The sequence below is a fragment of the Zootoca vivipara genome, chromosome 3 (genome assembly GCF_963506605.1).
Source record: "Zootoca vivipara chromosome 3, rZooViv1.1, whole genome shotgun sequence".
In the NCBI taxonomy this organism is placed as follows: Eukaryota; Metazoa; Chordata; class Lepidosauria; order Squamata; family Lacertidae; genus Zootoca; species Zootoca vivipara.
The window spans coordinates 67,352,757-67,377,040 of record NC_083278.1 but is presented as its reverse complement, the minus strand read 5'-3'; the positions used below and the strand labels follow the sequence as shown (position 1 = coordinate 67,377,040).

Here is a 24,284-nt window from a genome sequence, read left to right as displayed (position 1 = left end):
TAATGCTGTGAACCCGCTTCCTCTAACTAGACCCAGGTGTATATAGATGTAAAATAAGCCATATATCTCTGACGTGCCTGGATTCTCAATGGAAACATAACCTGGAACCCCCTGGAATCTTGTTGCCACTCAGCAGAGATTGGGAGTGGCATACAACCTTCATAACAATAATTGGGGAGGAGGAATGTAGATGAAGCTGCACAAAGCATCTTTGATGTAACGTGCAGTTGAGGCCTTACAGAAATCTAGATTTTGCCCTTCCTGCTGCACTTCGCAGCCTCTTCTCCACCCTTCCTTTTGCATCTACTCATGGAACGAGCCATCTTGGCTATGCAATATACCAAGCCCCATGGGGGCAGCGGTAATGCCGTAGAAAATTTCCCTTTGCAGAATTATTATCAGTGTATTAAACAGGAGGGATATACAGCTTCCTCAGCAGACAGGTAGGCTTATTTACTTTGTCTAGCTGAGATGAATACCCTGTCCTGTGATCCATCATGCCCCACCTGACCAGGCTCAAAGCTCTGACAACAGATGGGAGATGGAAAAATGCCCACATCTGGAATGCACATGACTGTCTGATGCAGGTGTCTCTGTGCAGCTTTACTGCCCTCTTAGCCTTTTTATACAGGTATCGAGATCTGCCAATATTAAATGCCCTGAAGCACAGGGAATTTCCTTCCTATCTTTTTTCCATGCCTGGATGCGACTTTATGTTATTGTACCATTCATTTTCATAAGGCAGAGCTTCATATAGATATAAAAAGAACACTGTGTGGGAACAGACCTCCTCTTTCTTCATTAAGCCTGATTATGTCAGCCCACTGATATTCTCTCATAGTATCTATATGCAATTTAGATGTTCATTGTACTTTAAAACCAGCAGTTGGGCAATGCTATTATCGGGGATAACCAAACTATTACAAAATACTGAACCAGCTTTCGGATTCTCCAGAACTCTTATTTATCAAGCTAGTTGTTACACAAAATAAGAAAACAGGAAATTAGGAAAACAAAAAATAGGCTAGTTACAGGTAGGTAGTCGTGTTGGTCTGACGTAGTCGAAACAAAATAAAAAATTCCTTCCAGTAGCACCTTAGAGACCAACTAAGTTTGTCTTTGGTATGAGCTTTCATGTGCATGCACACTTCTTCAGATACACACAAAAAATAGGCTAGATGTTCTTGCCATGAAGCCTGCATTTACAGGTAGATTCAGTCTCAGAGTTTGACCTAATCTCAGTTAGGTGCCTCAGGTATCAAGATACACCTAGGATTCTAGGATAATGAAGCAATGGCTGGTCCCCATTCCCCCCCCCCCATTTTTTTAAAAAGTTAAATCTAACTGTTACCCAGATTCGTCCTACTATACACAAGGCTTGCTTCTACAATAAATTCCCTAAAGTTTCCAGGCAAAATATGTGGTGAAGCTGACAGTGGCTTTGCCAATTTCACTCAGTTCTGCTTTGAAACAGCAGCAATTTCAACTCCAAGAGGAACTCCATAACTGAATGATAACGCCGTAATGGTGGAAGGGGAAGCAGCTAATGCAGAAAGCAAGGCTACATATACCATCACCTCCCAGGTGACAGACCTCACCTCCAAATCAGATGAGATAATAGTATATGTTATTCAGATTGCCAGTCATGATGTCATATTTGTGTCCATTGCTAAAACCTTGCAGTTTCCATTTGTTTATATGAGATGGGGGAAAAACATCTGTATACGGGCAGGAGGGAGTGCTATGTGACACTATCAAACTGGGAGTAATCAAAATTATCAAGGCGTGGAGGAAAGGCTACAACATTTGGGGCCCTTATTTCTAAAAGGTACATAATAGAAGTGTACAAGAGGGTGGATAATAATAGCAGAACTCCTAATACCAGAAATGAGGCCCGTCCAATGAAAGTGAATGTTGGAAGATTCAGGGCAATCAAAAGAAATGCTTCTTCATATGCTCTTCCACAAGATGTCGTCATGGCCGCCAAATTTGATGGCTTTAAAAGACAAATTCATAGAGGATAAGGCTATCAGTGACTGCTAGCCAGAGGTGCCAATTTGCGAGGGAGATTTGGGGGGGGGGGGCAATGTTGCATGGATCAATGCCTTGTCGTGGCGAAGGGGCTTGAATAACTCAGAGAAGCTATGAGCTATGCCATGCAGGGCCACCCAAGATGGACAGGTCATAGTGGAGAGTTTTGACTAAACGTGATCCACCTGGAGAAGGAACTGGCAAGCCACTCCAGTATCCCTGCCAAGAAAACTCCATGGACAAAGACAACAGGCATATAAAAGTTATGACGCTGGAAGATGAGCCCCTCAGGTCGGAAGGCGTCCAACATGCTACTGAGGAAGAGCGGAGGACAAGTACAAGTAGATTCAGAGCTGATGAAGCGGCTGGGCCAAAGCCGAAAGGATGCTCAGTTGCGGATATGCCTGGAAGCGAAAGGAAAGTCCGATGCTGTAAAGAAAAATATTGCATAGGAACCTGGAATGTAAGAACCATGAATGGAGGTAAGCTGGATGTGATCAAAAATGAGATGACAAGAATAAATATCGACATCCTGGGCATCAGTGAACTAAAATGGAAGGGAATGGGCGAATTCAGTTCGGGTGACTATCATATCTACTACTGTGGGCAAGAATCCTGTAGTAGAAATGGAGTGGCCCTCATAGTCAACAAAAGAGTGGCAAAAGCTGTAATGGGATGCAATCTCAAAAATGACAGAATGATCTTGATACGAATCCAAGGCAGACCTTTTAACATCACGGTAATCCAAGTTTATGCACCAACTACCGGTGCTGAAGAAAGTGAAATTGACTAATTCTATGAAGACCTACAACACCTTCTAGAAATGACACCAAAGAAGGATGTTCTTATCATTACAGGGGATTGGAATGCTAAAGTAGGGAATCAAGAAATAAAAGGAACAACTGGCAAGTTTGGCCTTGGAGTTCAAAATGAAGCAGGGCAAAGGCTAATAGAGTTCTGTCAAGAGAACAAGCTGGTCATCACAAACACTCTCTTCCAACAACACAAGAGACGACTCTACACATGGATATCACCAAATGGGCAGCATCGAAATCAGATTGATTATATTCTCTGCAGCCAAAGATGGAGAAGCTCTATACAGTCAGCAAAAACAAGACCTGGAGCTGACTGTAACTCAGATCATCAGCTTCTTATAGCAAAATTCCAGCTTAAACTGAAGAAAGTAGGAAAAACCACTGGGCCAGTAAGATACAATCTGAATCAAATCCCTTATGAATACACAGTGGAAGTGAGGAACAGGTTTAAGGATTTAGATTTGGTGGACAGAGTGCCTGAAGAACTATGGATGGAGGCTCGTAACATTATACAGGAGGCAGCAACGAAAACCATCCCAAGGAAAAGGAAATGCAAGAAAGCAAAATGGCTGTCCAACGAGGCCTTACAAATAGCGGAGGAGAGGAGGCAAGCAAAATGCAAGGGAGATAGGGAAAGATACAGGAAACTGAATGCAGATTTCCAAAAAAACAGCAAGGAGAGACAAGGGGGTCTTCTTAAATGAGCAATGCAAAGAAATAGAGGAAAACAATAGAATGGGGAAAACCAGAGATCTGTTCAAGAAAATTGGAGATATGAAAGGAACATTTCGTACAAAGATTACCATAATCAAGGACAAAAGTGGTAAGGACCTAACAGAAGCAGAAGACATCAAGAAGAGGTGGCAGGAATATACAGAGGAATTATACCAGAAAGATATGGAGGTCTCATACACCCCAGGTAGTGTGGTTGCTGACCTTGAGCCAGACATCTTGGAGAGTGAAGTCAAATGGGCCTTAGAAAGCACTGCTAATAACAAGGCCAGTGGAAGTGATTATATTCCAGCTGAACTATTTAAAATTTTAAAAGATGATGCTGTTAAGGTGCTACACCCAATATGCCAGCAAGTTTGGAAAACTCAGCAATGGCCAGAGGATTGGAGCAGATCAGTCTACATCCCAATTCCAAAGAAGGGCAGTGCCAAAGAATGCTCCAACTACCGCACAATTGCGCTCATTTCACACGCTAGCAAGGTTATGCTTAAAATTCTACAAGGCAGGCTTAGGCAGTATGTGGACCGAGAACTCCCAGAAGTGCAAGCTGGATTTCGAAAGGGCAGAGGAACCAGAGACCAAATAGCAAACATGCGCTGGATTATGGAGAAAGCTAGAGAGTTCCAGAAAAATGTCTACTTCTGCTTCATTGACTATGCAAAAGCCTTTGACTGTGTCGACCACAGCAAACTTTGGCAAGTTCTTAAAGAAATGGGAGTGCCTGATCACCTCATCTGTCTCCTGAGAAATCTCTATGTGGGACAAGAAGCTACAGTTAGAACTGGATATGGAACAACTGATTGGTTCAAAATTGGGAAAGGAGTACGACAAGGTTGTATATTGTCTCCCTGCTTATTTAACTTATATGAAGAATTCATCATGCGAAAGGCTGGACTAGATGAATCCCAAGCCGGAATTAAGATTGCCGGAAGAAATATCAAGAACCTCAGATATGCAGATGACACAACCTTGATGGCAGAAAGCGAGGAGGAATTAAAGAACCTTTTAATGAGGGTGAAAGAGGAGAGCGCAAAATATGGTCTGAAGCTCAACATCAAAAAAACCAAGATCATGGCCACTGGTCCCATCACCTCCTGGCAAATAGAAGGGGAAGAAATGGAGGCAGTGAGAGATTTTACTTTCTTGGGCTCCTTGATCACTGCAGATGGTGACAGCAGTCACGAAATTAAAAGACGCCTGCTTCTTGGGAGAAAAGCAATGACAAACCTAGACAGCATCTTAAAAAGCAGAGACATCACCTTGCCGACAAAGGTCCGTATAGTTAAAGCTATGGTTTTCCCAGTAGTGATGTATGGAAGTGAGAGCTGGACCATAAAGAAGGCTGATCGCCGAAGAATTGATGCTTTTGAATTATGGTGCTGGAGGAGACTCTTGAGAGTCCCAAGGACTGCAAGAAGATCAAACCTATCCATTCTTAAGGAAATCAGCCCTGAGTGCTCCCTGGAAGGACAGATCGTGAAGCTGAGGCTCCAATACTTTGGCCACCTCATGAGAAGAGAAGAATCCTTGGAAAAGACCCTGATGTTGGGAAAGATTGAGGGCACTAGGAGAAGGGGACGACAGAGGACAAGATGGTTGGACAGTGTTCTCGAAGCTACGAACATGAGTTTGACCAAACTGCGGGAGGCAGTGCAAGACAGGAGTGCCTGGCGTGCTATGGTCCATGGGGTCACGAAGAGTCGGACACGACTAAACGACTAAACAACAACAACAACAAATGTTGCATCAGGTCAGAGAAGCTAGGGATGCTGTGGCAGTGCAGATTCAATGGCAGGCAGCTCCTCCTCCTCTTGCCGCAGAAGGGAAGGAGGGGAACAAGCAGCCCCTGGTCAGTGGTGGAGGATGAGGAGTCGGAGCCGGCGGCCAATGAAACCACACTGCCACACTGTAGGCAGGGTTTAGCTTCATTCTTACCACTTAGGCAGTGGGAAGAAGTGATTTAAGAAGAGTGTAAATAATATGATGGTGGAAGGTCATGCACAGGGGTGGGACGATTGTCCTCTTCCGCTGAGCACACAGTTTTGGGAGGGACACACATGGAGCGGTGAGGGAGGGAGGGAACATTCGCCTAGCCAGCTAGATCAGCTGAATCAACCCTGGCAACCAATAGGGTGACAGATGTCACAGCCAGATCACCCCCACAGGCATTTCCTATTGCGCATGCTCAGTGTTTTGCTGCTCGCCAAAGATAATGTGGAACAGCCTGTGTCACAGTGGCCGGAGTGGGCTACTTCAGAGTAACGACGCTACGCAGCTCTGCATTTTATTCTTTTATTGGTGCTGCGTATTTACAGTGCTGAAGTCATTGCTATTTACACGGAGTGATGTGGTCAGTCGGTTTCAGAACCTCCGAATGGCTTTTGGCGCGTCTTTCTCCAACACAAAAGCTTTGGCAGACCCATCCTCTTTCCCCTCCTCTTTCTGCGTAATTCCGGAGTTGGGGGGATGGGTCTCCCCCCCTTATTCGCCCCTTCCTGTCCCACCTGGGACCCTGGCTCCTCTACCTTGCCTGAGCCTCGGACCCGACTTCCTGCTTCCCCACTGGCATCGGAACTCTCTCTGCTTTCCCCTGTGCTCGGGGATGGGCTTGAACTCAGGAGGGGAGGGACTTCGCGATATCCCCTGTCCCTCACATCCACCCCCCTCCCAAGCTCTCCTTCACCCCTCCCCAGGTCCCCCCCAGGTGTCGGTGACGACTGGAAGCCTAAGAACTCAGTGCTTTCCGAGCCCGTTGGTCTGAACACCTCCCCCCAGTCCTGCGAGCCCCCCCTTCCGCCTGGGAGGACGGGAATCCCAAAAAGTCCGTGGCGTCAGAGCTGGTAGGGGTAAAAATGTTCTGCCAATCTGCTCCTTCCTCTGACTGGGTGGATCTCGGTGACACCCATACCTCATCCTCTGGTTCCTCAAACTCCGCTTCCCAGCGCCATGGTGAACTGCTCTCCCGTGCTTCCTCCCCCTCCCCCTCCCTTTCCATGTGCCAGGGCTTGGGTCTATGGGGAAAGAGGGCGTGAAATTCTTCTACCAGGAATTCCTCCTGTATCTGAGTGGCTGGGACCCATTCATTCTGGGACGGTGGAGCATCCTCCCATGCCATGAGGTACTCCAGGCCCCCCGCCCCCCACCTTGAGTCCAGGATGGCCGTGGCCTCATTGAGTTGCTCCCTGCCTTCCCTCTCCCCCCCTCCCTCAGGGGTTTGTTCGCTGCCTCGGAGCCTGCTGCTTTCCCTGTACGGCGACAGCAGCGATCTATGAAACACTGGGTGCAACCTCATGTCCTCTGGCAGTGCCAGCCTGTATGCCACCGGGTTGACCTGTTGCGTGACCGTGAAGGGGCCCAACCTTCTGGGCGCCAGCTTTTTGCACCTCCCTCTGATGGGAAGGCCCTCCGAGGACAACCAAACTTTGTCCCCCACCCTAATGACCTCCCCCGGTCGCCTGTGGCGATCTGCCCCCTTCTTGTACGCTTCCTTGGCTTTCTCCAAGTGTTCTCTGAGCTGCTGGTGCACCGTCTCCAGTTCCTCTGCCCAATCCTCAGCCTGTGGGCTCTCCTCCTCCTCCTCCCCCTCCCTCTCTGGGAAAGATCTGAGGTCGCGCCCGTAATTGGCCTTAAAGGGCGACACCCCTGTGGAGACGTGCACCGCATTGTTGTAGGCAAATTCTGCCAGTGGCAGGCGATCCACCCAGTCCGTTTGCCGCTGGCTGACGTAGCATCTCAGGTACTGCTGCAGAATGGCGTTGACCCTCTCCGCCTGTCCATTGGTCTGCGGGTGTCTAGCCGTCGACAAGCTGACCTCCACCTGCAGGAGGTTCATGAGCCGCCGCCAGAACCTGGAAACAAATTGGCGGCCACGATCCGAAATAACCCTTAAAGGTAATCCATGCAGTCGGAATACGTGGTCAACAAACAGTTTGGCTGTCTCTTCTGCAGAGACCGCCCTGGCACACGGTATAAAGTGGCACATTTTGGACATGAGGTCCACCACCACCAACACTGCGGTCTTGCCCCTGGAAGAAGGCAGATCTGTGATGAAGTCCATGGACACCACTTCCCACGGCCTGTGTGGTGTGGCTAAGGGCTCCAGCAACCCTGCTGGTGTTGCCCTGACCACCTTTGCCCGCTGGCAGGTGTCACAGCCCCGTACATAGTCTTGAACATCTTCCCGCACCCCTGGCCACCAGAAGTGTCTCATGACTAGGTGAGCGGTTTTGTCCCTCCCAAAATGACCCGCCGTTGGGTTGTCGTGCATCTGCTTGAGGACCGTACGTCTAAGCTGGGTGGTGGGCAGGTACAGTGCACCCTTGTAGAAAAGCAGCCCCCTGCGTGCTGCAAAGTCTTTTGCCTGCTCCCCCCCCTCTCAGTTCTCTGAAGATGCGGTTGGCAAATTCATCCGCTGCCGTCAGTGCTGTGAGTTCTGCCTCGCTCACCACTGCTGCTCCGCAGGACCATGCTGACGGGGGGAAAATGTGCCTGGGTGCCGGTGGCGCCTCCTCCTCCATGTACTCTGGCTTGCGGGAGAGGGCATCCGCCCTGACATTCTGCTCTCCCGGGATGTAGTGTATGGAGAAGTTGAAGTTCGAGAAGAACTCTGCCCACCGTATCTGCCGCTGGTTGAGCACCCTGGCAGTTCTCCAGAACTCCAGGTTCTTGTGATCTGTGCACACCTGGATGGGGTGCTTGGCGCCCATCAGGAAGTGTCTCCAGTGCTGGAACGCAGCGTGGATCGCAAGAAGTTCCCGATCAAACACCGTGTAGTTTCGCTCTGGCTGGGTCAACTTCCTGGAGAAGAAGGCACAGGGTCTCCACTCTCTGTTGGCGTCCAGTTGCAACAAAATGGCGCCCACAGCTTTATCAGAAGCATCTGTCTCCACGCGTAGGGGCGCGTCCTGAACCACGTGGAACAGGTTCTGGTCTGAGGCGAACACCCTCTTGAGGCTTTCGAACGCTGCTTGCGCCTCTGGTGTCCACCTGAACTTCTGCTTGCCTCTCAGGCAGTCAGTGATGGGAGCCGTAACGCGAGAGAAGTTCTTGATGAACTTCCTGTAGAAGTTGGCGAAGCCTAGTAGGCGTTGGGCATCTTTGCGCGTCCTGGGGCTGTGCCAGTCCAGGATGGCCTGCACCTTGTCCTTGTCCATCGCCAGCCCCTTGTCTGACAGCTTGTAGCCCAGGAAGTCCACCTCCTTGGTGTGAAACTTGCACTTCTCCAGCTTCACATACAGGTGGTTCTCCTTCAGGCGCTGCAACACCTCCCTGACGTCTTTCACATGCTGCACTGGGTCATCGGAATAGATAAGGATGTCATCCAGGAAGACCAAGCATTTCCTGAAGAGGAGGGACCCCAGGACGTGGTGCATGAAGGCCTGGAAGCATGCTGAGCCCCCTTGCAACCCGAAGGGCATCACCAGATATTCAAAAGAGCCCAGAGGCGTGAACATCGTGGTTTTCCATTCATCGCCTTCCCGGATCCTGATCAAGTTGTACGCCCCCCTCAGGTCTAGCTTGGTGAAAATCTTGCCCCTGCGTGCCGCTGTCAGGAGATCATCCACTCTGGGCATGGGGAAAGCCACTGGCTCTGTCACTGAATTCAGCCGTCTAAAATCCACCACAAGACGGCGCTGTTGCGTGTCCTTCTTGTCCACCCAGAAGACCGGGCTGCCCCCTGCTGCCTTGCTTTCTCTGATGAACCCCCGCTTGAGGTTCTTGTCGATGAAAGCGCGCAGATCTTCCAGTTCCTGGTCCGACATGGCGTACAGCTTGGCTGGGGGTATAGTTGCCCCTGGCACCAGGTTGATCTGGCAGTCAAAAGGCCTGTGCGGGGGTAGGTGGTCGGACTCCGCTTCGCTGAAGACCTCCTGCAGGTCCCAGTACGGCTTGGGTATCGCCTCACCCCCTTTGACGTGCATGGTGGCCACCGTGGCTATTGGAGGCCCCTCCCCTGGTTGGTGCTGCATGCAATGTTCCAGGCAAAAGTCCGATCCAAAAGTGATGCATCTCTGGTGCCAACTGATGGAGGGGTCGTGGCGCGCCAGCCAGCTCATGCCCAAGACGATGGGGGGGTCTGAGATGGTGGTGACGTTGAATGCCAGTGTCTCTGAGTGCCTTCCAACCGTCATTCTCATGGGGGGGGGGTTGATGAGTGATGGCCCCTCCCAGCAGCTCTCTGCCGTCAATGGTTGCCACGTGCAGAGGAAAATCCAGCTGCAGAAGCTGGATCTGGTGCTCTTCTGCAAAGTTTCTCGAGAAGAAGTTCGCTGACGCCCCACTGTCTATTAGGGCGAGGACCGTCAGGGGATAGCCATTTGGGAGCGTGAGCGTCACTTCTAGAACCACTCCTGCTCTGGGAGGGGTGGGCTGTCTCTGCTCCTCTCTGTGCGGGTGGGTGGGTTGGGGCTGTTGTCTGCTGACTGTGCCTGGCTGCTGCCCCTTGTCTCCTGCAGCCAGGCTTTCCCGTTTCCCTGCTGTGGTGCTGCTTCAGTGGGGGAGGGCACAACCGTTCCCGCCTTTCCTTGCCACTCCCTGCGATGTGGGCAGTCTCTGACGAGATGCTGGGGGGAGTTGCAGAGAAAGCAATTCCCACCCCTTCCCTCCTTGCGTCTTGGCGCCGCTGGGGTTTGAAAAGCCCCCGCGCGCACGCTATCAATCTGCATGGGTTCCTGGTCCTGGCTGGCCCCAGGCGTGGCTTGAAAGGGTTGTTGGGGGAGTGGCTTCTCCTGCGACCGTGGGAACCAAGCCCGCTTTGCGCGCGTTGCTTGCTTGTCGCTCCACCGGGATTCCTGTCTCACCCCCACCGCCAGAGCCGCTTTGCTCAGCTGATCCATATTACTGGGCTTTGGACCTCTCGAGAGCTCATCCTTCACCTCCTCATGCAACCCCAAGTAGAACGCCGCTTGCATTGGGGGTGACTCTAGTTCCCACCCCAATCTGTGCACCAGCATGGTGAATTTCGCCCAATACGCGCGAACTGTCATATTTCCTTGGCGTAAATTATGAAGTTCCTCCTTAGTCTGGTCCATATGACTATCGGACGAATACATCGTTTTCAAACCTTCTAGAAATAGTTTGACATTCTTCATGCAAGGATTCTTTGTTGCGATTAACGGTCTTAGCCACTCCCTGGCTGCCCCGGTAAGGTGCTCCACAATAAACGCTACCCTGTGCTCATCATCAGGGAACTCATCGTGGTGCAGCTCAAGAGCATACACAATCTCAGTCTCAAAGCCCTGAAATTCCCTCGGGTCTCCATTGAACTTGCTTACTAGGGTCCCGGCTCTCCTTCCTGGCAGCACTTGGACTTGGGGTGCCCCTCCCGCCTTGTTTTTCTCTGCATCCAGCTTGTTTTGGAGGTCTACCGCCACCGCCCTTAATTCCTGCTCTCTTTCCTGTAGCGCTCTCACCTGTTCCGCAAGTTGTAGCCGGTCGTCCTGGACCTTCTTAGTCTCTTCTTTAGCTGCCTTCAATTCCCCCTGTGCCTGCAGCGACAGCTGCTGCAGTTCTTGCTGGGCTTGCTCCGCGATCTGCCGCCATCTCTCCGCCTCTGACACGCTCATCCCGGCAACTCCAAAGTAGCCCAAAAAAGGATTCGGAGGTTGCTGTCACAGTGGCCGGAGTGGGCTACTTCAGAGTAACGACGCTACGCAGCTCTGCATTTTATTCTTTTATTGGTGCTGCGTATTTACAGTGCTGAAGTCATTGCTATTTACACGGAGTGATGTGGTCAGTCGGTTTCAGAACCTCCGAATGGCTTTTGGCGCGTCTTTCTCCAACACAAAAGCTTTGGCAGACCCATCCTCTTTCCCCTCCTCTTTCTGCGTAATTCCGGAGTTGGGGGGATGGGTCTCCCCCCCTTATTCGCCCCTTCCTGTCCCACCTGGGACCCTGGCTCCTCTACCTTGCCTGAGCCTCGGACCCGACTTCCTGCTTCCCCACTGGCATCGGAACTCTCTCTGCTTTCCCCTGTGCTCGGGGATGGGCTTGAACTCAGGAGGGGAGGGACTTCGCGATATCCCCTGTCCCTCACAGCCTGCATATGTCAGGCACCATGAACATGACCATCACTGGAAATGCCTGTTAACAGGCAAAGACTTTGGTTAACCAAGGCCAGAGCTTAGGGATAGTGGGGGAATTAGAGAAGGAAGTGACTGTAAGATGGGGCTGCCATTGTTTTATTGCCTTTCTCATAGCATCAATTTCCTTTATTCGCCCTTTTTACATGCTTGGCTTTCGCCCTACTTAATGAGTGTCATTCATTTCAATGTATACTAATAAAATAAATGATACCATGCGGAAGAAGATGGGGGAAATCCCTTTTGGAACCATACCACTTCATTTTGTCCAGTGTTTGGACAGCTAGAGGGATAGTCAAAATATTTAACCTCTTCTACTTTGTATTATATATTTTGATGTTTTAAAAAATACAAAAAGCAACCATTTAAGCTCCACCGCATATTTGAGGAAGCCCTACCAATGAAATTCATTAGTGCTTTAAGAAGAAAAAAGCAACGTAGTTATTTGCCAAGCACATGTTATAGATTATCCATATTTCTTCTTTTTTTCATCATTTTTTCATTGTTCATAAGTCTCAGGACTGGAAACAAACCTTATGACATCTGGGCTTCAAGACAGAGGAATTACTGCATGTCTGAGACACATAACTGTTTTTTAGTTTAGTTTTGTTTTTTGGTCCTTTGCTCATAATATACTTACTTTACTTAGCTTTATGCTTTAAGTAACTGTGTTACAAGCAAATCCGCTGAAAACAAGGAATGAGTAAGGCAAATAGCTGATGCCCTTTCATGACCTTGTGGGGAGGGAAAAGGAAGAATATGGCTTAGCTAGGATGGAAATCAAAACTATACAATGACTGGTTCAGGTTGCTAGCAGCTAACGCTGGCTCTCCGCCACTGTGCTGCTTCTCACTGTGTATCCCAAGTTTTAATGAAACCAAGTCATAACAAATATTTCAGCTTATTCCTGTTAATATGAAGGTTACCAAATTCCCAGCTTATTTGCCCAGCAAGGAAGCACTTTCTCAGACATTTCACATAAGGTTCATCTCGGGGCTATAGCTGTCATCTGCAAGGTATGATCCAGTCAAAGTGAAACACTTTTTGGGAGCAGAGGTGGAGCTAGCTGCTCCGGCACCCAGAGCGGCGCACATGCTGTGCACCCCGGGCGGGGCCATACGGGTGGGATCAGTGTCCTAGGGGGCGGTGCCACCATCCCAGGGGGGTGGGGTGAGCATCCCGAGACGTCCATGGGGTGGAGTGAGATGCCCATGGGAGGTGGAGTGAGCCGCCCATGGTAGGCTGCTTCCTGGGTGGGGGGAGGGGAGGGAGCCACACCGCTTTGCCAGCAGCCTTCCTCTCCCCCCTCTTCCTTTTGACAGCTTGGGGGAGGCTCCCCTCCAGGAAGCAATGGTGGGGGGCAATGGTGCGCCGCCCGTGACTCCGAAGAAGAAGAAGAGGAGGAGGAGTTTGGATTTGATACCCCGCTTTATCACTACCCGAAGGAGTCTCAAAGCGGCTAACATTCTCCTTTCCCTTCCTCCCCCACAACAAACCCTCTGTGAGGTGAGTGGGGCTGAGAGACTTCAGAGAAGTGTGACTAGCCCAAGGTCACCCAGCAGCTGCATGTGGAGGAGCGGAGACGAGAACCCGGTTCCCCAGATTACTAGTCTACCACTCTTAACCACACTGGCTCCCAAGCCTCCCCTGAGCTGTCAAAATGAAGGGGGAGGGGGGAAGGCTGCCGGCAAGGCGGTGTAGCTCCGCCTATTCCCCCAATGGCTCGGGGTAGGCTTGGGAGTCACAGGTGGCACGCCGAATGTCACCCCCCTCAGTGATGACACCCGGGGTGGGCCACCTCCACCCCCTTCCTCCGCCCCTGTTTGGGAGCCATTTATTTCAATGGGAGAGTTGAAACAAGTGATGGAATCTCTTTCATTGATATCCATGGGTCTTAATATATTGGTTTATTATTTTGTGTAGCTCATACCTGTTGTTCTTCTCTGCCAGTACAAAAATATACACTGTGCATATTGGTGTGTGTGTATCAATTTTCATTTAATTCATTTCCATGTCTCTCATCTAGGCCAGCATCCTTGACTCACAGTGGCCAACCAGGTGTGCAACCAGGTATTTTCATTTTTCTGGATGGAAATTCAGAAGTGTAAGACAGGCAGTGACTGCTGTTGGTTTCTCAATTCAACCTTAATGGCCTATCAATACAAATATGACGTAATGTGTACTGTACTTTGGAGATGCTGGGTGATTACGAGGCCTAATTAATTTATTTTCCTTCTATAGTTCCCTATGTTCCTCCCTTGCTTTTTTTCCAAGTGAGAAATGATTTTGATTAAACACTAATTAAATGAAGATATTTCTGAGGGAAGTTTTTTATATATATAGACACCAGATGCTTGTTGTCACCATCACTGATGGGGCTTCATTCTAGGCTTCTTATTAAGGCTGAATCGCAGCACCAGAAGGAGCCAAAGGGAATCTTCTGCTCCAGCCACCTGCCCTATGGCAGAGCCACACAACCCAAACAGGCCATCGTAAATCCGTGAGCAGAGATCTGGATCATGTTAGGATGCCCATTGCCCACCTTGCAGAACAAAGCTGCAGGTGGTTAGCATAGATAGCTTAACACAGTGCAGTAAAGAAGGGGAAGAGGAAATGCCAATGAATTGTGCTTCCTGGTATTGTCCCCCTAATTTACAGTATGAAAAGGGCAAAGACTGGCATCTATTCAAAGGCAAGGATGGAGATGGCAAACAAACAAGGGTTAGATCACTGCTGGCATTACGAAGGGTAGAAAAGGTGGAGAGGCCACTTCCTGATGAACGTTTTCCGGTCATGCTTCAAGACCTTGTACTCTCAAGGTGTTAACAAGCAGATCCAGCTAGCTCAGAACAAAGGTGTTGGCAGCTGCCTTGTTGGATATTAATAACACCTGTTGCACTAAGCCATTTACTATTTCCATTAAGTATGAAAAACACTGAATGCTTGACCCAAGCGTAGTGGGAGCCAGGCCAAGAGAGATTTAACTTTTGTGATTCCTGCTTGAGGTGAAAATCAGCCGACATTGGTAACTACTTTGATTTCCACAAGAATTAGGAGTCACAACTGCGTTCCTATGAATATTGGGATGGCAGTTGACACAAACGGGTTATGGAGAGAACAAGGAAGTATTAATTCTGATAAAAGCTCCATTCATAGGGAGGGGGGAGGGGGGAGAGCTTTCCAGCATGAATAACTTGTTTCATTTACTTTCATCCTGTTTTTTAGGCATCTACAGCAAAAATAATCCAGAGAATCAGTGCAGTGTAGTGGCTAGAGTTTTGAACTTTGAATGGGGAGACACAGGGTTGTTGTTTTTCAGGGTGAACTCACAGGAACTCATTTTCGACACAGCTCAGGTGAGTTCCGGCAGCTCTCAAGTGGGCACCATTCTAAGAGGGAGGTGTTCATGTTGAGTTCCGGCACCTCTTTTTCTAGAAAAATAGCACCAGTTGTTATTGTCATCATTCATTGGTTCATACCGTGTTTCTCATATTATAAGTCATGTCTTATATTAATTTTTTCCTGAAAAAAACACAGCATGGCTTATTTTCAAGGGATGTCTTAATTAAAAAATAAGTACCGGTACCGGTATCTGTACAGACCACAGACCTGCTCCCACCGGGTCTTCGCGCGCGGCAGGCAGAAGCTGCAGCCGGGTCCTGGGGCTGCGTGCGCGGCAGGCAGAGGCTGCAGCCGGGTCCTGGGGCTGCGCGCGCGGCAGGCAGAGGCTGCAGCCGGGTCCTGGGGCTGCGCGCGCGGCAGGCAGAGGCTGCAGCCGGGTCCTGGGGCTGTGCGCGCGGCAGGCAGAGGCTGCAGCCGGGTCCCGGGTGTCCGCGCGCAAAGGCTACAGCCGGGTTCTGGGGCTGCACGCGCTGCGCGCTGAGGCTGCAGCCAGGTCTCGGGGGTTAACGCGGCAGCAGCAACCCTTCTTTGCCACAGACCTTCTTCCACCACCCGGTACGGCTTATTTTCGAGGTATGCCTTATATTTTTCCACCTCAGGAAAATCCTGCCATGCCTTATTTTGTAGGGATGCCTTAAAATATGAGAAACACGGTATCTGCTTTTGGGGCATTTGTCTCCTTCAAATTATAGACTGTCAAATGGTTTGAATAAGGAAAATCAAAACAAGACACTCAAGAGTGCACAAAAATGAACATTTTATCTGTGCATTATACAACCAGGGCCACCACAAATAAGAACAATAGGTGGATTTTCTCCTACTCTATGTATGTTTCTAAATGTCATTGAGTGTGACATCAAATAAAGCACGTATGCACACATAAGGAAAATGTACAGGTGCACACAAATGATAATCATGTACCATAGGGCAGTTCTAAATTTCCCTTTTAGAAAGCCCTACCCCACAAACGCAGGACCAGGGTGGTGCTGTGGTCTAAACCACAGAGTCTAGGGCTTGCCGATCAGAAGGTCGGTGATTCGAATCCCCACGACGGGGTGAGCTCCCGTTGCTTGGTCCCTGCTCCTGCCAACCTAGCAGTTCAAAACCATGCCAAAGTGCAAGTAGATAAATAGGTACCGCTCTGGCGGGAAGGTAAACGGTGTTCCTGTGCGCTGCTCTGACTTCGCCAGAAGCGGCTTAGTCATGCTGGCCACATGACCTGGAAGCTGTCTGCAAACAAACGCTGGCTCCCTTGGCCAGTAAAGTGAGATGAGCGCCGCAACCCCAGAGTCGTTTGCAACTGGATTTAACGGTCAGTTAATTACCTTTACCTTTACCCCACAAACCATATTTTTAAAATGTTGTGTGCACAGGGTAAGATAGCAGTTTGGCTTGTTCCCTTTTCTTACAATATGAGAATGGAGAATGTAAACAGGCAGGTCTGCGTAGGCCTTGTTGGAGCAGTACTGGTCATGTAACAGAGTTCATGTTGAAGAGGGATCTAATACAGTGGTACCACTCAATACAGTGGTACCTCGGGACGCTTCAGGTTACAAACTCCGCTAACCCAGAAATAGTACCTCAGGTTAAGAACTTTGCTTCAGGATGAGAACAGAAATTGTGCTCTGGCGGCGCAGCAGGAGGAGGAGGCCCCATTAGCTAAAGTGGTGCTTCAGGTTAAGAACAGTTTCAGGTGAAGAACAGACCTCCAGAACGTATTAAGTTCTTAACCAGAGGTACCACTGTATTGTATTACCCCCCTCAATGTCTCCAGTGCTTTACTCTCAAATTACTTCCAAGTTGGAGTGTGAGAATCTTCCATTTGAGTGTGCCCTTGATTGGTGAGTGTGCACAGCTTTAGTTATAAAACCATAGAATCATAATTGTAGCGGTTCATCTAGTCCAACCCCCTGAAATGCGGGAATCTCACAGAAGACTATCTAATGCTGCAGTACTGATGTGCCAGGATGCATTTCAAGGGCACTGGAAAAAAAAACCCAGTGGTTTCTGCATAATGCCCTTGAAGGAACTGCCAGTCTGCAGTGATTCCTGTATTTAGATCACTAAATGCATTCTTATAAGCTTTGCCATCCGATTAGAATGAATGAAAAGAGGGAGATGGAATTGCAGATTTATGGGGGAAATCCTTGCATCATTGTAACATGTGCTATTTGTTTAGAAGACATTATTAGGGCTACTCGTGCCCTGCCAAAAAGAAGTCCAAATTCTGCTCCAAGAAAGTTCAGATTACAGTACTGTGTGCTACTTCTGTTCCCAAAGTAAAATTTGCAATGTTTCTGCAAATGCGGTTTGCTTGATATAAATCTGTGTGCTTTCTTTTGAATATGTGGGGTGCTTCCACAACTTCCCCAAGGAGGGGAAGAAAACAGCAGTGGTGTGTTATGGGAGCAGCGGTTCACAGGTCAGGAAATATAGCTGGAGGCTGTTGTGAAAGGAAGCATAGTCACAGAAGGAACTGAATTTATGTCTTCTGAATAATGTGTGTAGACATTGCATGTATGTATATTTCAATGACCATGTAGGCAGTGCTTTTTCCTGGAGGTACTCAATGGTATGCAGTACCAGTACCTTTTTTCTTCTTCAAATGTTAAAAGTGCAGCACTTTCTGTAACAATTTCATGGTAAGTTCAGGCACACCTTTTCCTTAAAAACAAAAACAAATAAGCACTGAGTGTAGGCCCAAGTTTTCCATTTAATAAATGGAGATACTTTCACAATCAGTGCTATGTATCAGATTCCTTGTCAAACTCTGCATTAAGAAAAATACAACAGCCAAGCATTATACATACATTTTAATATAATGATAAATGAGATATTTCCATATTTGTCATCTATTGAGTTCAGCTTGTCAATCACCACATTTTCCCTTCTTCTCTTAAATTCATGGTTACAATCTGAAAGTAAATTGTACATGTGGCACAATGTGGAAGAGAGTTTGGGGCTTATACACACTCCTACTGTGGGCGCATGGAATCTTCAATGATTTGCTGATGGGCAGTGAAATTGAGGAAACATTATGCTGAATATTTAGAAAGGTGGGGAGATTAAATGCTTGAACAGCTTTTCTGAGAAAATTGTCTTCTGGAAAATGCCTTATCAGTTAATGCTGAATGAAACTGTTAGTTCATATGGGTAGATAAAGGAAGCAAAGGGCTAAGAGAACTGGAAGGAACAGGCCATTGTTTCTGTCAAGAATTTCATTCCTGGCATTTCCATGTGGGGTTGGGAGAAACTCCTGTCTGAAACCCTAGAGAGATCCTAGTTCAGGGTGGACAACCTGCGGCCTTCTAGAAGTTGGTCCTGTTGGCCATGATACCTGGGACTGATGAGAACTGGAGTTCAACAGTGTGTGGAGAGTAACAGATTACCCACACTGCTCTTAGCCCAGACAATACTGGGCTAGATCCACTATTGGTTTGACTCAGTATTAAGCAGCTTTCTATGTTCTATTAAAAGAGCAAGACCCCGATGAAAACATCATTTAGGAGCTACTCAAAGAAATAATTGTGTACTGTACTATGAAAAGATTTAACTGCCAAGGCTTCTGCTGGAGGCACTCTACAAATTTGGATATAAATGGTGGAAATAAAGCTTTGATTCAGACACAGGATGATGAGAACACTCTTCAAAAATGTCCCTTTTTCTTAAAAAGCTGGACCACATCCCTAGGACATGGATTCTAGAAGAATAGGGAGGTGCCTCTTGAAAACTGTTTTGGAGGGAGCTCAAAACACTTGAAGAAGAACATCACCTCTTGGATGCTCATTTGATGAGCTTCAACCACTATACTCAGCTGACAGCTACCACATCAAACTTATGGACTAACCTCTTGAGATAGCTGAGTCAGGTACATCCAGTAAAAATTTTCCAGCTTGTTTTTTTAAAATAAAAAACCTCTTAAAATGAGTTTCCCAAGGTTTCCAGATGAATTTCTTAAATGCCAACAGCTGTTCCTATTGTTTGCAATCATGTTATTTTCCTACCGGTGAAACAGTGTAGCTTCCCCTGTTGTCATTATTCAGTTGGACCTGTTTTGCTTTGTTTTTGGAAAAATGTTTATTCTTTCAGCTCCTGGGATATACATCCAATACTGCTGATGAAGTATATGCACCTCAACATGCAGCATGGTTCGAACTGTATTGATTATTGTAACACGTTCTTTGTGGGCAGAAAAAAGAAAAAAGGGGGGAGAATAATTTAACTGTTGCAAAATATTGATGCCAACTTGCTGTCTAGGTCTAGACAATTGGAGCATATTATTCCACTGCTATTTAACCTGCACTGGTTGCTTGCCTATTCACTTTTAGGTACAGTTCAAGGTGTTCGTCCATCCCTATGAAGCCATAGATGAGTTGGAACCTGGGAACATAAACGATTGCCTTCCATTCAATTTCACAGGTTTTGCTTCAGATGTCCTCACTGTTTGAAGTCCAGTAAAAGCCTACCAACAGCAGGGCATTTTTGGTGGTGGCACCAACTGGGTAGGATGCCCCCCCAGGTCCTAAATCCTGTAGGGAGCCTACCAGCCAGTGGTGGGGCAGAGACATCCTTCCAATACTTGTATCACTGCTGCTTACCTGGGGCAGAACAGCAGTGAGGTTGGAGCAATGTGGGCACACTGGTGGGAGCACCAGATATGTGATGGTGGTGGTGGACCTCCCACATCCAGGTAAGTAGCAGTGATGCCAGTGTCAGGAAATTGGGTGTGCTCCACTACATGCCCCACTACTAACATAGGTTCTCCAGACCTCCACGCGCCAACATGTGGACTGGGCAGTGGGCAGGCTGAAAAGGATGCAATAGTGGAAGTGAGGTCAACATGCACAGACCCACTCCCCACCCCTTACACAGTTGCAATCTTGTTTAGGGTAAACATTCATATCAAGCTATTACAAGGATTTTAAGAAAAAGAGATGGAGAAGACCACCTCAAGGTTTCCGCCACATGAACTCCATCCCTGCCCTAGCCAGGACAATGTACCATCAAGAGCTCTGTGGGAAATATCCTGGTGGCTTTTTAATATATTTAAAATATGTAATTTGGTGCTACTTGCAATCTATCTTTGAAGGAGTTGTATTCTGAAAGGTGGGATGTAAATTATTGTAATGATTCTATAAATGGCAGAAAGTTGTTCTGAGTTATTTACCGGTACATCTGAGCTAGGCCACAGGTGGTGGACATTATGCTAGCACAGTGATCATGTCGGATCCTGAACATGTATTTCCTGGTGCAACAGCTAATGAAATTTGGCCTAAAGGGGACGATATATTATAATGAACACTCCCACACAAAGAGCTAGACTGTCCAACTCTGAAAGATTCTTGGATACAAATAAGAACATAACATCAGAAAACATTCCTTCATGAGCTTGTAAAACAATCTCAGATTACATATTAGAGCAATTCAAAGTGGAAAAATGTTTATGGGAGAGGTCTAATAACTTTGCCTTTTAGTTTATAACAAATATTTGGAGAAATTAGTTTCACATTTCAGTCACAGTTTGGATAAAGCCGCATTTCAAGGAAACTACAAGGAAAGAGTCCAACTCATTAAAACGGTAGTGAAGAAAAGAAGAAGAGGTGGAAATGCAGGATGGGGAACGGAATATTTGTAAGTCCTACCACATGGATCACAGGGTTCCGGTGGGTTATTTTGGATAACACAATGACAGCCACCCAGTGCTCATCAAACTGTTGGGAAAGGGGGCCTGGGATATCAGCAGGTCTTTGGCAGTTGCTTAAAGATGCCAGACCTGAAAGAGCCTGTAGCATTGGCTTCAACTAAAACTCTTTGGGTGCTTCCAGATTGCTGCTATTTTCCAGTGAGATTCAATCAAATACCAGCAAGTTCAGGTTGTGCATACACAGCTCATAGGGAGGTCTTGCAATATGGAAAGGGAGAACACACACAGAGAGTGTGGGATGACGCTTGTTTTGTCCCATCATCTAGCCTTCCCACAAACAAATCAGAATGAATGCTCATTAACTGTAAGAACATAAGAGCAGCCCTCATGGATCTGGCCAATGGCCCATCTAGTCCTGCATCCTGTAGTAGATGCCTGTGGGAAACCAGCCAGCAGGACCTAAGCACAACAGCACTTTCCCCTCTTCTCATCTAATCTCCCTGCAAACAAATCAGGATGAATGCTCAGTCTATAAACGCCTACAAAGGGCTCCCGATTCTCCTCCCCCAGGTACCTACTGAGAAGCTCCATTCCAAAAGCAACTGTACCAAGAGGAATCATCTAGGGAGGGATGCCAAATATTGTCTTTGCTCAGGGTGCCTGCCCCTGCTAGAGATGGTGAAAGATCTGGGGACCCAAGGTCGAGGAACACTATTGCAGGCAATAACCTCAGCCCTGAAATAGAAGATGCTATATACAAGCTTAAGGACATGTGTGTTTTGTTTGGTGTGGTGGGAAGTCAACACTTATAAAGTTTGTTTTGGAAAAGAAAGTATTGGGAACATACGTTGTCCATTTGTTTGTTTGTTTTTACTGCATAAATTTTACTGTATAGAGCAGGTTATATTGGGATGAATAAAAATAACATGAAGGCATGTTCCTTATTTAACTCTGCACTCACTGAGTGGGCTGTCTTTTCATTTCATAGTCCATAGAGGGCAGAGGTATCTGCTGGTTTCACCATAACAACATTGCAGAGGTGGCATTTATTTCCTTAGGGAATGCTTTCTCTCCTTTTGTTTCAGTAAATCAGTGCACCTTCTTTTTGAATACTCAAATAAAATATGACCAACCCACTTTCCTGTTCCATGTACAACATTTAAATACTAGTTTTATGTCTAAGCATTTCTGATGTATGGGTTGCATGAACTCCTGCTCTATAGACATTATCCAGAGAGATATCACCAAAATCAATGCAATTAACAATACATATAACGTGCTTTAGGAGAGCAATTATATGTTGGAGTCATCTGGAGCTGTGCTGAATAAAACGTTTCAACCTAGCTAAAAACCACGTTCTTGGATTTAAGGAAACATGCAGCGTGATTATCTACATTGAGGGCTACACTGGTCATTACAGACCCCTCCAGGCATCCTTTTCATTGTGCATGATTTGTGCTCAAGTTGGTATTGGGGCAGTTATTTGCGATCCTGCTTTCAACGCTTGTCTGTGCCTGCAAGTTACAGAGTGGACATCCTGCTTCTTTCCCAACCAGTGTACCATCCTGCTGAAATCCTGTAACTTTTTATTCCACAAATGTTCCAGTTTGTTTTTTGTTTTTTTAATCCCACATTTGCTGTGTAACAGTGCAAGAATACTGTTCCAGATGGCAATAACACCTATAGCCACTCCCAAGTCTGGAAGGGCCCGATGTTAAACGATGTGCTGTATTTAATATCCACTTCTTAAAATGGAAACAACCACTAGGGGTGGGGAGAACAGCATGATTGGGGGCACAGTGTTCAGGGAGAGTGAACTGAACCATTCCCTCCCCTGCAATCCTAGTGAACATTGCCCCACCCACTCTGAGGCATTTGTCAATGGCAGCTTTCCACTGGATACAACTGAGCAAATGTGGAATTGCACCTGAAATCGCATTTGGTTCCAGTAAGACCAGCTTTTCTTTGTATTTCAGCTTAACTTATTTGTGACGCTGCCTCTTAAGCTCTAAAGACCATTGGGCATGGCTTTAATTCACACACTGTTATATTGCTGGGCTGCATTCATATTGGAATATTAGTCACATTGATAAATGTACCAAATAAATCACCCCCATTGAAACATCACTTGCTCGGAGCCCGGGGCTGAATTCTTCTATTTTATACAAACATCAACATCATTACAGTTCAACAATACTCACAAGAAGAGAAGCCTGGTTCTTTACATGGTTAATGTATTGTGCATAGTATATTTTTCACAGAATTTTTATTTTTAGAAGACTTGTTCATTAATAGCACCTTTTACATAAAACCATCCCATACACATAGTCATCTAAATCAACAAGAAAACCTCAGTTCTAAGAAATACTTCTGCAAGCATACAGTACTGGTGGTTGTTGGCTGCTTTTTATAAGTTGAATTTACATAGTGACCTGGTATATTGTGCAGCAATGTGCAAACCCACAGGAGAAGTCTTGAATAACATTGATCGGTTCTCATGGGCATTTAAGTAACACGGCATGACTGCATAGCAACATTCTGAAGCATAAGACTCTGCCAGTGGAAGGCAGCAGAGAATCCCGTTAATAGCAGTGGAAAGTTGTTAGCATTCCGTAATGCAAGCAAAGCATGCTTAAGTCATTCCTTGCAAGATACATCACCATTCCGATTTTTCGTGGCTAGCCAAATATATGAGGTTTCAGTGAGCACAGTTAACACCCACTGTAGATACATCTTCTCCAGGCCTTTTAGAGGCAAGGAGAAGGAAGGCAAGACTCCCAAACCGAATCCTGTCTGTGCTCTAAAGCAGAGTAATCAAGCAGCACCATAAACTTAGGTTTACAAAAGTCTACACAGCATGGAGTTTCATCCGCGTCTATCGTCGACTCTTCACTAGTTCCATCCTTTCCGTATTTCAGTTTTTTCCTTTCTTTGCCAAACCAACTGCTCAGAGTCCTCCAATGACAGTCACTCAAAAGGCACTGCTGGCTGGACTGCACTGAATCGTTGCAGGAAGACCTCGGCACAGTTACCATTTCCCTGGAATAGGCACACCACACTCATACCAACCCACATAGTAGTAAGGCGTCATGTATCCAATGCGTCCAAACGATACAGGCTCTTGCCGGTACTGGCGATAATAACCTGTAGGAGTCAAAATACAGCATTTAGTATCTTAGCAGCATCATAGGATGTCAGTTTGCATTTCTTAGTGCAGAAAGTATTGATCTGATGTGTAGAGATCTTTCCTATTCTAATTAATTCAAGAGGGTTCTGGAAGCTTCACTGTCTGAAAGAAACAGTGGTACCTCAGGTTATAGACGCTTCAGATTACAGATGCTTCAGGTTAAGAACAGTTTCAGGTTAAGAACAGACCTCCAGAACATATTAAGTTCTTAACCCGAGGTACCACTGTATAGTGTTAAGGTTTAGACTTATTATAAGTTATTGTAAGTTTAAGTTAAGTCTGCTGCAACTGGATTTCTTATGGACAGTGCCAATCCTGAATGTATTGGATTTGTGACCATTATGCTCATTTGCCTTCAGTAGCAGTAAAGCTCTGCTGGATGAAATATAATT

At 47.1% G+C, this 24,284-nt stretch overlaps 1 protein-coding gene across 2 annotated transcripts in view; it reads right to left on the bottom strand.

Moving 5' to 3' along the window:
• Positions 1–22,851: 22,851 nt before the first annotated feature.
• Positions 22,852–24,284, bottom strand: part of FNDC1 (fibronectin type III domain containing 1) — a 92,098-nt gene continuing 90,665 nt past the window's right edge. For both annotated transcript variants that reach the window (XM_035108622.2, XM_060272795.1), the window contains one exon: positions 22,852–23,849. In XM_035108622.2, coding sequence (XP_034964513.2) covers positions 23,734–23,849 — 116 coding nt within the window. In that variant the 3' untranslated portion in view covers positions 22,852–23,733. The remainder of the gene's footprint in view (positions 23,850–24,284) is intronic.